We start from the raw sequence: 14908 nt of genomic DNA, 5'->3' as shown, positions 1-14908 counted from the left end.
GTGGAAATGTTCAGTTCCTTTAACTGCCAAGCAACCGAACCAAACTCAATGAGGAGCTAGTGGAATCGACTGCAAGGGAAATGGTATGGAAAGGTTGGAGACCTCCCCCCCCCATTTATCTTTTCGCCTTCTGTGTTCTGTGGGCTAACCACCACCAAATTCAATGTTGGGGCTTGGGCGAATGAAGCTCCCCGACATCAGTTAACAATCGCTTTGCTTAAGAATCATACCCATCAGGTTAATTATAATCATGTTCATTCACAAACTTATTTTGTTCCGTCTGGTAGTCGATCGAATCTTTTAATTTCGAATGGAAAATCCTTTGCCGATATCAGGTAATTTGAACTCCTCCCCTAATCGTACTATGAGTATCCATTCTAATTGTTTCAAATCAAATGAAAATACCAATCCCGCCACTGGAAATTTTTATTCCGCCTCTTCATATACCGAAAATCTTAACGGAAAATCATCACATAATGTACCTATTTCAAGTAATACCTCTCCTTCTGATTTTCATTTTCCAACTGAACAATTGAATCAAATGATTGATGCAATGTTCAAAATCTCCACTATGACTGAAGCAGTCCAAGTTGGTGTAAAATTTACTAAACAAATTGTTATTGGATTACGTTTTTCTAATGGATCCAAATAAATATTTAAATATTTTGAGTTGGAATGCTCGTTCTTTGATTGGTAAAGAAGAAGAGCTGTTTAATTTTCTAACAGCTAAGAACGTAAATATACCAGTTATTACAGAAAGTTATTTGAAACCTGGATCCAAACTCAAAAGAGATCCAAACTTTTATGTTTATCGTAATGATCGACTTGATGTGGGGGAGTTGCAACCATCATTCATAGGCGTATAAAACATCAACTTTTCTCGTTATTTGGATCTAAAGTTTTTGAAACTTTAGGCGTTTCTTTTGAAACACAGCACTATGGGCCACAAATAAAAATTCCGCGACAAAAGTCCAAAAATCTTTTTTCAATCAAATTAATTATTGAGATGAATTTCTCATTATTGAGAACATGTGTGATTGTATACCAACTATCTTATTTGATTGATTACATAATTGCATTGCACTTCATGGGGCTCAATATTGTCTAAACTGTAAAACTTGAATTTCAACCTATCTTAAGAAAATTTGGTTCGAGGGGAAAACTGGCAAGAAAAATTATTGTGAGTACATTTTTGGAAAGCAAATTAAGTGCATTTTACATGTCTGGTATGAAAATAAAGTTCATTTTAAATTTTAGCATTGATTTTACAATGTACCAGTAATATTCACTATCTTTTTACTATTTCACCTTAAAAGTTAAGGTATTCCACCGTATTCGGCTTGCAACCAGTATGAGGGGGAAGCCTAGACTCCACTCTTTCATTGGCTACCAAAAGTTTTTGCATATATTTGCGGATGGCCGAGATACATCGGTTTAAGTACATGCGATAATTTAGTAGATTTTTTTAAACCCCATATTTTTAACTTCGATGCTGTTCATACAATCACAAATTAAATAAGTTTGACTGGTATAAAATAACTAAAGCCACTACTTATGAGCAAGTTTCCGTTCATGAGCTAGGTGACATCCAGAAATCTGGGTGGAGTCGGTTGAAAAATTACAAAAATTAATAATTTTGCTAATTTTCTGCAAGGCCGTGATTTGAATGATATGATAAGACCACAACAAAGGAATAGATTTTTGAAGAAATATGAAACGACTGAGATTGTTATGTGTCTATGTTTTTTTTGTTCAAATTGAAATGGCTTCAATTTAATAAAGACATTTAGTAGAAATTTTCTAAAAAATATCATACAAACCCTGTTGGTTATTTTTCAACCAGGATTAAATCATTGGTATAATATTTTACAAAAAATATAAAAAAAAGTAGAAACATCGAAAATTTGATGGTTCACATAGAGTGAATTGATTTTCCCTTATAGATAACAAAATAACTAGGCGACCTCTTGTACTATCTTCCTAAACTACGTTGAAATATCAAAAAAATACAGTATAAAAGATTGAAAGAAAATAAAAATAAAAAAGACAGCACCAAATGGCCAGGTCAATGGCCATCAACGAAGAACGTTAAAAAAAATCGTTTGAATCCTTTTAAATTCCTGCCAGAAATTTCGACTATTTAAGCGTAATGTTGTAGGGAGAATGTTACTAGTTTAATCAGATGAATTATTCATTTGTACATAAAACAATCATCTTATTCCGGTGAAAGGAAATAAAGATTTTCAATTCTACTTGATTTATTTCAATTTAAAATCAATTTAATACAAGATCTAGACAAAAATTCAGGTTTCTTATATAAGAACTTGCTGCACGTAATCATATAATGGATATCATAAGCTTGGGTAAACCAGATGTTCTGATGTTTTAACATATACATAAATACATCAAATAAACAGTTGCCAATGCATTCCAAACAACTATGATAACTATGATCACATTTTTCATGCATTTTTTAACTATTCTGAGAAACTTAGCAGTGTATCTTCAAAATACTTCGAAATGTTTGAAACATATTATTGAACATTTTGTAAAATGATAAATGAGCAAATTTGAATTAATAATACCTTAATTAACATATTTTCCTAAATACTCATATTCCTTACAAATATTCTCAATTCAATTCACAATGCATCTAAGTCATCCCAAACATGACATTTCCATGCTTCCTCAACTTTGTATTACTTTTAGGTTCATTTTGTTCATTTTGAAGGTGTTTGGAATTTTGTCGCGAAATTTTGTTTTCTGGCCCATAGTGCACAGCTTGGTAATTATACTTTTATAGCTACATATTAGCCTTTTCAATGCTCTGGGCAGCAAGTTAATTTGTTCCAAACTGACTTGCGAAAATTGACTCACAATTCCAATGGTAGAATTTCATTTGATAAATGCTCTACAGGATGTTTTTCAATCCAATACCCTGATAGCCCTGCATGTTTCTTCTCTTCTAGAGACCCATCTACGATTGATTCGGTCTTAACGGACTCAAGTCACTTTTGTAGCCAACTGATTACTCTCACTGACTTTGATTCTGATCATGTTCCTGTTACATTTCAAATAACCCATGATTCTCAATCCTATCAGCTCCATTTGCAATTATTTTCGAGTCGACTGGAATGCATATGAAACATATGTCGATAGTAATCAATGTTTGGATTTTCATCCGAATAAGCCGATCGAGCCATATTCAGAGAGTGTAACAGTTTGTGGCACATAGCAATCGGAGAGCCCTGTGAATGTCGGTATTCACTCTCTCTTTTGGTACGTGACAAGAGAGCGTTCAAGAGCAGCGAAAACCCAGTGTTTTTGCCAGGGCAGGCAATCGTCACCGTCAAATGGAAAAAGTCGTCGACGAAACTAAAAAAAAGAATCGTCATCGTCACTCAACCAGCGTTGGATGACGATTTGCTGCAGTTGTCCGCCAATGTGATGGATTTTTTTGGCAAAATCCATCACATTGGTTGTCCGCCACAAAGGCTCGGCCATGGGCTCGGCGTCTTGACGAACAAAGAAGCCTCCTTCGTTATGGTCGAAATTCTGGGATGGCATTCGCCGTTTTGTGCATAGCAAGCGAATATACAATAAACGCCTCCTTCGTTTGAGAAAGGGGAGCGAACGGAATGAAGACAAAGCGGTTCGTTGACGATTTTGGATTGACGTTCGTCGTGCACTCTTTCGTCGATGACGAGACGACGACCTGCCAGAGTTATTATACTGGATGACGATGTCTTTTTCTATTTCGTCATCGCACTGTGACGAATCTGACGATTGCCTGCCCTGTTTTGCTGAACATGGTAATTATTCTTTTCTCAAGGGGTAGTTCGGGCCATTCCTTGGAGACGGATTAGAAAGAAGTGAGAAATATTATTCAAAAAATCAAAAATGTGAAGGCTAGTGGCGATGACAGATTTTTTATATCTTCATCACGAAACTTCCAGAAAGTAGCTTATCATTCTTAGTTGATATATCTAAAAAATGTTTTCAGTTAGCATATTTTCCTGACAAACGGAAAATTGCCTAGGTTATACCAATTTGAAAACCAGACATAAATCCTGCAAAAGCCTCTAGCTACCGTCCAATCAGTTTGCTTTCCTCCATCAGTAAACTTTTTGAAAAGGTCATTTTGAACAGAATGATGGTCCACATCAACGAAAATTCAATTTTTGCCAATGAACAGTTCGGATTCCGACGTGGACATTCGACCACTCATCAACTTTTACGTGTAACAAATTTGATCCGTTCCAACAAATCTGACGGCTATCCAACTAACAGTTCAGAGCCACAAAGCATGCATGTTTAGTTATTGTTCAACAATGGTACTTACTTACTTACTTACTTACTTATTTGGCTTTACATCAATTATCTTGATAAAGCCTCGCCAACAATATTTCGCCAATTCCCTCGGTTCATGGCCGCTTCTCTCCATCCTCGACTGTGACCCACGCTCTCCAGGTCCTGGTGTACCTGGTCAATCCACCTAGCTCGCTGCGCCCCACGCCTTCTTGTTCCGACCGGATTCGTGGCGAACACCATCTTTACAGGGTTGTTGTCCGGCATTCTTGCAACATGCCCAGCCCAGCGTATCCTTCCAGCTTTAGCTACCTTCACGATACTGGGTTCGCCGTAGAGTTGAGCGAGCTCGTGGTTCATCCTTCGCCGCCACACGCCATTCTCCTGTACGCCGCCGAAGATCGTCCTTAGCACTCGGCGTTCGAAAACCCCAAGAGCTTGCAAGTCCTCCTCGAGCATAGTCCACGCCTCATGCCCATAGAGGACTACCGGTCTTATGAGCGTTTTGTACATCGTGCATTTGGTGCGGGGGTGAATCTTTCTTGACCGCAGTTTCTTCTGGAGCCCATAGTAGGCACGACTTCCGCTGATGATGCGCCTTCGTATTTCCCGACTAACATTGTTGTCAGCCGTCAACAAAGATCCGAGGTAGACGAGCTCGTCCACCACCTCGAAGGTATCCCCGTCTATCGTAACACTGCTTCCTAGGCGGGCCCTGTCGCGCTCAGTTCCGCCAACCAGCATGTACTTTGTTTTCGACGCATTCACCATTAGCCCGACTCTTGTTGCTTCGCGTTTCAGGCGGGTGAACAAATCTGCCACCGTTTCAAATTTTCTCCCAATAATATCCATGTCGTCCGCGAAGCAAACAAATTGTCCGGATCTCGTGAAAATCGTGCCTCGACTGTTAAGTCCGGCTCTCCGCATGACACCTTCAAGCGCAATATTGAACAACAGGCACGAAAGTCCGTCGCCCTGTCGTAGTCCCCGCCGAGACTCGAACGAACTGGAGTGTTCGCCCGAGATCTTCACGCAGTTTTGCACACCGTCCATCGTTGCTCTGATCAATCTTGTGAGCTTCCCGGGAAAGCTGTTCTCGTCCATGATTTTCCATAGCTCTAGGTGGTCGATACTATCGTATGCCGCCTTGAAATCGATGAACAAATGGTGCGTAGGGACCTGGTACTCACGGCATTTCTGGAGGATTTGCCGCACGGAAAAGATCTGGTCCGTTGTCGAGCGGCCGTCGATGAAACCTGCTTGATAACTACCCACGAACTCGTTTGCTATAGGTGATAGACGACGGAAGAGAATCTGGGATAGCACTTTATAGGCGGCGTTTAGGATGGTGATGCATGATAATTTTCACACTCCAGTTTGTCGCCCTTTTTGTAGATAGGGCATATAACGCCTTGCTTCCACTCCTCCGGTAGCTGTTCCGTTTCCCAGATTCTGACTATCAGCCGATGCAGACAAGCGGCCAACCTGTCCGGGCCCATCTTGATGAGTTCGGCTCCGATACCATCCTTGCCAGCGGCTTTGTTGTTCTTGAGCTGTTGAATGGCATCCTTAACTTCCCCCATCGTGGGAGCTGGTTGATTTCCGCTGTCCGCTGTGCTGACGTAGCCATCGCCTTCGCTGTCCTGACCTTCTGTGCCTGTGTTCTCTGCGCCATTCAGGTGTTCATCGTAGTGCTGCTTCCACCATTCGATCACCTCGCGTCCGTCCGTCAAGATGCTCCCATCCTTATCCAGGCACATCTCAGCTCGCGGCACGAAGCCTTTGCGGGATGTGTTGAGCTTCTGATAGAACTTCCGCGTTTCTTGAGAACGGTACAGCAACTCCATCTCTTGGCATTCCACCTCTTCCAGGCGGCGCTTTTTGTCCCGGAATAGGCGGGTTTGCTGTTTCCGCTTCAGTCTGTATCGTTCCACGTTTTGCCGCGTACCATGCTGCAGCATTGCAGCCCGCGCTGCATTCTTCTCCTCTAAAACCTCCTGGCACTCCTCGTCGAACCAATCGTTTCTTGAGCTCCGTTCCACATATCCGACAACGCTTTCGGCAGCGTCGTTAATGGCTGCTTTGACTGTCCTCCAGGTCCAGTCCTCAAGAGGGGCCCTATCGAGCTCGCCCTCATCCGGCAACGCTGCCTCAAGATGCTGCGCGTACGCATTGGCGACATCCGGTTGTTTCAGCCGCTCGAGATTGTACCGGGGCGGGCGTCGGTACCGTACATTGTTGATGACGGATAGTTTTGGGCGCAGTTTCACCATCACCAGGTAGTGGTCGGAGTCAATGTTGGCGCCACGATAGGTTCTGACGTCGGTTATGTCGGAGAAGTGCCGTCCATCGATCAAAACGTGGTCGATTTGCGATTCTGTCTGCTGAGGTGATCTCCAGGTGTACCGATACGGGAGGCTGTGCTGGAAATAGGTGCTACGAATGGCCATGTTCTTGGAGGCGGCAAAATCTATCAGTCGTAGGCCGTTCTCGTTCGTCAGCCGGTGGGCGCTGAACTTTCCAATCGTCGGTCTGAACTCCTCCTCCTGGCCAACCTGAGCGTTTAAGTCTCCTATGATGATCTTGACGTCGTGGCTTGGGCAGCGGTTGTACTCGCGTTCGAGCTGCGCGTAAAATGCGTCCTTGTCATCATCAGTGCTTCCGGAGTGTGGGCTATGCACGTTGATTATGCTGAAGTTAAAGAATCGGCCTTTGATTCTTAATTTGCACATTCGTTCATTGATCGGCCACCACCCGATCACGCGCCTTTGCATATCACCCATCACTATGAAAGCTGTTCCCAGCTCGCGTGTGTTGCCGCAGCTCCGGTAGATGGTATGATTACCTCTAAACGTTCGCACCAATGCTCCTGTCCAGCACACCTCCTGCAGCGCTACGATGTCGAAACCGCGGGTCTTCAGTACATCGGAGAGTATGCGAGTACTTCCAATGAAGTTGAGAGATTTGCAGTTCCACGTACCGAGTTTCCAATCGCTAGTCCATTTTCGTCGCTGTGGTCTGTGCCGATTGTTCCGGTCCGTATTCTCTCGTTGACGTTCCTGTGCTGATGTGTTTTTACGGTTGGCTTGCAGGGCCTGACACCAACCCCCTAGATTTCCGGAGGACCATTCCCCCTAAATGTTTGGAGGGCCGCTCCTAACGTGGAGTACAGACGCTCCAGGTTTGCAAAAGCAAACCCCCCCTTCCCTGTCAGCATACGACCAAAGTTCCCACCGGGGGTTGGTTACCCGATCTTCCCCAAGGTTACTCGTACCCCGGCCAGTACCACGAGGAGGTAGGGATAAGAGTTGCTTGGCAAGAGGCTAAGGACCGCACAAAGGGGTCTATTTTATTCCTGCAGGTACGCGAGGTACCAATGGTACGCCATGCCCAGCCATTTACCGCGCCTCAACAATGGTAATGACAGCTGAATAAAAATTTGCCCTATAAAAAGCTGAGAAAATGCTCTTTAAACTCAAGTTCAGGTCAATCTTCAGCATTGTGCATTGGAATGAACAAAAGTTGAATTACTAGACGTTTCCAAAGATTCTCATTCGACTAGTCAGGATTGCTTTACTAACGAGCTGAGCCAATTAAAATTCCAATATTTCACCAAAATAATGTATATGTATAAAGAAATACTTAGAAGACGGACTAACGTTTTAATTGCTTCGCTCTTCAGCTATTTCCACATATTTATCAAAAGCATGATTAAGAGCTGAATAAGTGTTTTATAAAATCTTGATTCAGCTTCGGTATATTATAAGAACAGTTGATTCAAAAAAGGCCAAAATATCGAATAATAAACATCCCAGACAACCAGAAATCTCATGAAAGTTCACGTTGAAACTCGTTTATTCATACTAATTACATCAAACCCGCAAAGCACCGTGGATAAACTCGGCAAATTGATGAGTTTCCTCGCATAAAACACTTTTTTTCTGAGTTCATTTGTACATTTTGTTTCGTCCCGTACACTTGTACAAAGTAAGTCGAATCAATTCGTAGCAGCTGTCAAATCAACATTTGTTATCATAAGTTAAGTCGCATAAGATAGCAGGTTAGTTCGGAAGAATATTTATGCACTCGCATTGTATGTTATTAATCATCACATAATATATGCACGCATATCGCCTCCACTTTTGTACGTAGAAGGCCTTTTCGTGACATCTTATAAGTGAAATTTTGCACGTACAAAGCCTCCAGGTAATCTCGTTATGCGTACATTTTGGTTGTCTGGGATATTGTTCAGCAATAAATAAGCCTTGCAAAAGTGCTCACACTATAGCTTAATTTTCGGAAAACTGACAAAGTATCCGAAATTCGTGTTGAGTTCCAAATGCATTTCAAAGTTCAAATTACTTATATAAAAAGTTATCAGTTACAATCATAGCTGATGCTTTCTCAAAACCTCTTAAATAGCTATTTAGGAAATAAACAAGGTCAGCCTCCAGAAATATAGGGATATTTTGAAACATAAAAATACACATTTAAGCTAAGTATTCCAAATTGGAGCGAAGTTATGGCAAACAAAACGTGATATTGACTTGATTGACATGAGATATTAACGATCTGAAGATAATATCAAAATTTTGTTCCTGATACTTCTGAACCATAGCTAAATTTGATGTTTACAGATCAAATGAATAGTTCGCAGCTATTGGTCAGATCTTACAAAATCTAAATATGACTGGCCAATGTTGTTCAAAGTTAATTTATGATATCATTTCCAGATCGTTTAACTCTCTAATCTATCAAGTTAATATCACGTTTAGCTATCCATATTATAATTATATTATATTGCTTATTATATTGCTAAGCTTGTTCGGGATATTGTTCCCTACAAGAAAAGGGGTAATTTATGAGACATAATTGGTGAAATAAATTTCTAGAGCGAGCTACATTTGAAATGACATTTCTTCTCTGCTGTATTCACTGCGATCTAAGAAAATGATTTACTTGGCCATTTCTGAAACAAAAGCATACGCTTCAAGGTATTCGATTACTTTTTTTCATGTGCATAGCCCTCAGAACCCTTTGCGTGGATTTTTCTTGCAGAACATAATTAAATAATGACCTAATAAAAAATGTAATTTATGAAATACATTGATTTTAATTTATTTTAATGAATTATTGGAACATTTTTTCTGTTGAACAATCTAAAACTTAATTATAGATTGATTATTTCAGACTGACTTTACTTTGTGTGAATAAACTTTATTTTTGAACAACAAAGATATAAATTTTCTCACTATGCGCTAAAAATAACCGACTGCATCTCCACAGTAGTCATGGAAAGGATATTGGGTTAGTGGAATAAGGTAGAGATCTGGGAGTCACCAATGTTTGGTGATGAGATCCATGATATAATCAAGCCTAACCGGATTCGCGAAATAATTCAATAATCGCATTGTACGCCGAACAAGTGTTCGTCACTCGCCCACGCTGGAGCAAGCGACACGATCAATAGATCAAACACTACTAACGGACCGAGAACTTTCTCACTACTGTACTGTACTACCGACGCGCGACATGTTTGATCCTGCCCTCATCGCCCGCCCCCGCAGGAGCAAGCGTCAAGGTCAAAGGATCAAACACTACTCGGAAGAAAGCTCTGCAGAGGATTCATAATAAAATTTTAAAAACGATTCTGAATCTCCCTTCCTGGTTACATAGAATATCCAATGTTGAAACATTGGAACAAATGCCATATAAAATAATAAATAATTTTAGACAAACATTGTTGGAATCTTCCATTGCCACGATAAATGCGTTATATGTTATGGTTAAGTTAAGTTAAGTAAATTGAAAGCGTTTTTTTATCTTTTATAAGCAGGTGAAATCAACTCACATATAAAAAATCTGAACAGATACGGCAAATGCAATGTTATATATTGTTAACAAAATGTTATAAAAAGCTTAATTTAGTTTTATCAAATTAGGATGAAAGTGTTGTCTAACACTGGACACCTAGATATAAGAAATGTATGTAATGTTTGAAAATATACTAATAAAGAAACAAAAATAAATGTTGGCCACTATGTATCAACTAAGTATATCTATTATAGTAGCGCAACCAGGATTTGGTTCTTCAATTTGTGTGTTGTAAATTTCTATTTTGACTTGATACCGTTTAATAGTCCATATGTGTTGTTCATTTATAGTAGTTTAAACAATAAGTTGCCTGTAGATATTATAAGTAGAAAATAAATAATAATAATGAATTAGAAAAATTAATGAAACAATTACTGGAAATAAAAAATAAATGAATCAAATGGCTGATACAAATATTAAATTTCTTTTATGTCCGAGACCACTTGAAAGGTACGAGGGGGGGGATAAAAATAAATAAGGAACAAAAAAATGGAAATGAAAAAAAAAGTTTTTTTTCCGAATTTTTATTTTTAACGATAATTGTTAAACTTTTTTCAAACGTCCTCTGGGTTATTATTTTACTTGTTTTTTACTTTTAAAATTGAAAAAAACCTAACTGATGTCAAAAAAATGATGAATCTTTTTTTTTCTCCCCTTCAAAATTTTCGGATTTTCGAAGGGGGGGGGTGACATAAAAGAAAATTAATATTTGTATCAGCCTATTTTTTTTTAAATTATAGAATTCATACGAATAAAACTTCACAACTATTTGAAATTTGAACTAGTCTAGCATATACGAATGAAAGCTTTTAATGATAATTATCGAAAAACCTGTATGACAACAGAACTGAACGGAAGTTACTCGTCAGATTTGTTCAAAAGAATACGAGAGTGATACAAAATTGTGACGAATGTATATTAGAGTGGTTCAAAAAATCGTTTTTGCTCCACACCGCTCATTCGATTCTAAATCAAATTCAGAGTGTCCTCCCAAAATTTGAGCTCATTTGGATGAAAACTGAGACTGCACAAGCCCTTTGAAGTTTATATGGAAATCACTATGGGAAAAGCAAACAATTCATTCAATCGGTCATGGTGTTTGCCCATGTGCTCTTGAGGATTAGAACTGTGTTGATACTGTGAGATACATTTATCAGTTACAACTTTGCCGAAGACCGTTTTCAAATCGGATGCCCCAGTAATTAAAGTATCAACGTAGCTCTAATCCCCAAGAGCACATACAATACGACCGATTGAATGATTTGCTTGCTTTTCCCATAGTAATTCCCATATAAACTTTGAAGGGCTTGTGCAGTCTCAGTTTTCATCCAAATTAGCTCAAATTTTGGGAGGACACTCAGAATTTGATCTAGAATCGAATGAGCGGTGTGGAGCAAAAACGATTTTTTGAACCACTCTAATGTATATGCGCTCACTCTCTTCATTCTCACACTCGAAAAGTGTAAGCTGCAAGCACTAATGTTCTAGGAGAAGCAGTCAGTTCCAAGAAGAACGTTCTAGCGAGCGGACTCAAGTAGAGTGTGATAAGTATAAGAAATATCGGCTTGTGCAATTGCCTCACCTGACATTGAAGAATGAAGATTTTTATAGCACGCGTTGTACGTTTTGCCCAACTAAGCTTGCCGAGTGCTGTAGAAATCGAGTTCTGCTTCCAGATTTTTCCGCAAAAAATTGCATGTGCTCTTCAAAGAATATGAGATTGCGTTTCTAATGACGCACTATTTTTAAATTTAAGTCGACCCAATGTTGAGAAAATAAGCCATGTTTTTTCAGTGTGTTTTTTTTTGGAAAATGTTTAAAGTTTTGCACGGGTTGCACAAAATACAACATCGCCACTACAAAAGTGTAATAAATCTAAATATTTGGCAAACTTCTCACACAAAACCTTCAGTTTATTATTCTGAAAAAGCAATTTTATCAAACTATTCCTCGGTCTAAGAATTGAAAAAAAAAAAAATAACATAACTATGAAGATTTAACTGAAGCTCTTAGTGTTAATATGAACCAAATTAAATTACTGCTTCGTAGTTGTATAAGAAGTGTAGTGAGAGTTTGAAAAATGTACTGGGTAACCCTCATTTTTTTTCTGCTCTAGGGGAGGGAGTTTCGAGCACCAAATTCCTCTTCCCTGGTTGCGCCACTGATCTATCAAGTAGGTTCGTAAAAAACGCATTTTCACCGGTGAATCAACATTAAAATTTTGTGCTTCACCGCTCATTATGCGTAATTCATGATTTATGTTTCAAGGATTTTGGCTTCTATCCTCAAACATGTTCTATCGCCTTCTATCGCCTGAAACCTGTTTGTACTCATAAATAGTCTTGAATGATAAATATGTTTGTCAAGTGACCAGTTCAGCTGATATGCTCAGTAGTCGAATATTATCTTCAGAAGACGACAGCGATCTGCTTTAGATAATTTCATGAAACGATAGTTTGACTGACTCAGTCTTAGCAACATACTAAAGGTTTACACATCACTGATCGAATGGCTCGTCTAAGTTTTGTACTTTTGGTCCTTTTATTCTTGACCTATATGACGGTCATCGCTGAGAAGCCTCTTTTTCCGTTATCAATAATTCACGTCAACGACATCCACGCCCGATTCGAGGAAACCAATTATGTGGGAACAGTTTGCAAGCCACACGAGGGCCAGGTTTGCATTGGCGGATATGCTCGAACCGTTACCGTTGTGAAGCATTTATTGAGGATTCGTCAGAATCCGTTGTATCTAAATGCTGGAGACAACTTCCAAGGAACGCTGTGGTACAACATGTTTCGCTGGAATGTGACGTCCACGTTTTTGAATATGCTACCGGCAGATGCAATGGTGGGTTGTTTGAGAGTTTAACTGCTGTACTGATTCACGTCATCTTATTTTCTCAGACTCTCGGGAACCATGAGTTCGACAACGGAGTTGATGGCGTTATCCCATTCCTCGATACAGTCAGCTCGCCAGTGCTATTGTGTAACGTTGATGCAAGTGAAGAACCAGAGTTTGTCAAGTACGAAAAATCGATAGTTATTGAACGTGCCGGCAGGAAAATCGGGATCATAGGGGTCATATTAAAGAACACTTCTGTAATATCAAATCCAGGCAAGTTACGATTTCTTGATGAAGCCTCAAGTGTAAAATCCGAAGCCCATATATTGAAGGATCAAGGGATTGATATTATTGTGGTGTTGTCACATTGTGGAGTAGATGTGGATAGGAGGATCGCTACTGAGGGCGGTGAACATGTCGATATCATTGTTGGGGGCCATTCGCACACGTTTTTGTACAGTGGTAACAATACCGGAATCCCTGGAACTGTGCAAGGATCGTATCCAATTGTTGTTACTCATGCAAGTGGACACAAAGTGTTAATCGTTCAAGCTGCGGCTTACACGAAATTAGTTGGCGATATTGTGCTCTACTTCGATGAGCAGGGAATCATCCAGAGATGGGAGGGTAATCCACATTACCTTGATCCCGAAGTTGTTCCAGACCCTGAAGTCCATAAAGCGTTGCTTCCGTGGAAACTTGCGGTGGATGAACTTGGAAACCGTATCATTGGAACTACCATGACAGGTCTGCCTCGGCTAAATTGCAACTACAGAGAATGTGCATTGGGAAATTTAATATCCGATGCTTTTGTGGACTCCAGTGCCTATATGGCAGAGCCCGGTCATTGGTCGTACGCATCGATTGGTCTAACAAACACCGGTGGTATTCGCGTTGGTTTATCCAAAGGGGGTAACGCCTCTATTATCTTGTTTTAAAAGTGATTTATTTTTTATTTTTATTCTCCCAACAGATATCTCATACAAGAGCCTGATTGAAGTGATACCGTTCGAGAATACAGTCGATTTTATTGAGCTGCGAGGTGATCACTTACTACGGGTATTGGAGCATGGTACAGCCAAATCAAACATCCAGATCTCAGGTCTTCGAGTGGTGTACAATATGACAGAACCGTATGGCAATCGGGTGAAATCAGTCCAAGCTCGTTGTCACGATTGCTCAGAGCCCCGTTTCGATCCGTTGGATCCGTTTAAGTATTACCGAGTGGCAGTCAATTCCCACATGGCCGGTGGCGGTGGAGGATTCACCATGTTTGAAGAGTTTGGCCGAAACAAGGTGGTTGGCGACGTGGAAATCAACGCCCTTGTGAGATTCGTTCAAAAACGTTCCCCTCTGCGGTATGAAGTGGAAGGAAGAGTTACTGTTTTGAATTGAACTGGGAAATTCCCGGTGAAAGACCACTTGACCTGTGGAATTTGTTATCTGTTTGAATGGGCAATCGTTGATTATCAGGGGAACATACGTGAACTGCACAAAAACATCTCATTGAGTGTCAAATGTTGCAAGACATTTATTGTGCCAAATAAAGTTAAGCTTTTACTAGACCAGCGTCACAAGACAATGATAGATTTATTGCACTTCAAAAATGGCTTTATTGGTTTTGATAAGACTACGCGTTGAGTCGTATCTGGGATGGTCGACGCGGGGGTTCGTGTCTGGAATTGAGACTTTTGATTGGATTGTGTTTTGGTAGCGGATGTGCGGTTTTGTTTTGATATTCTACGGAACCATTACTGGAGGTCAATCAGCTTGAAAACTGATGAGCAATATTTATGCTAATGATATACCCAAGTAGTGCACAATGTTTGGAGAGAAATAATGTTTGGCCTTAACTAGTTTTATCGCTTCAATATAAGAAAAA

The 14908-nt window shown here is 40.0% G+C and overlaps 1 protein-coding gene across 1 annotated transcript; it reads left to right on the top strand.

The window, feature by feature from the left end:
* Nucleotides 1-11702: 11702 nt before the first annotated feature.
* Nucleotides 11703-14908, top strand: LOC5574710 (apyrase). The gene is made up of 3 exons (XM_001661561.2): nucleotides 11703-13032; nucleotides 13089-13938; nucleotides 14000-14908. The coding sequence occupies exons 1-3, from the start codon at nucleotides 12691-12693 to the stop codon at nucleotides 14419-14421; spliced, it is 1614 nt and encodes a 537-aa protein (XP_001661611.2). The 5' UTR covers nucleotides 11703-12690; the 3' UTR covers nucleotides 14422-14908.

Source organism: Aedes aegypti, chromosome 2 (genome assembly GCF_002204515.2).
Source record: "Aedes aegypti strain LVP_AGWG chromosome 2, AaegL5.0 Primary Assembly, whole genome shotgun sequence".
NCBI lineage: Eukaryota > Metazoa > Arthropoda > Insecta > Diptera > Culicidae > Aedes > Aedes aegypti.
The sequence above is the reverse complement of the archived record's forward strand: the minus strand, read 5'-3'. Positions and strand labels throughout refer to the sequence as shown.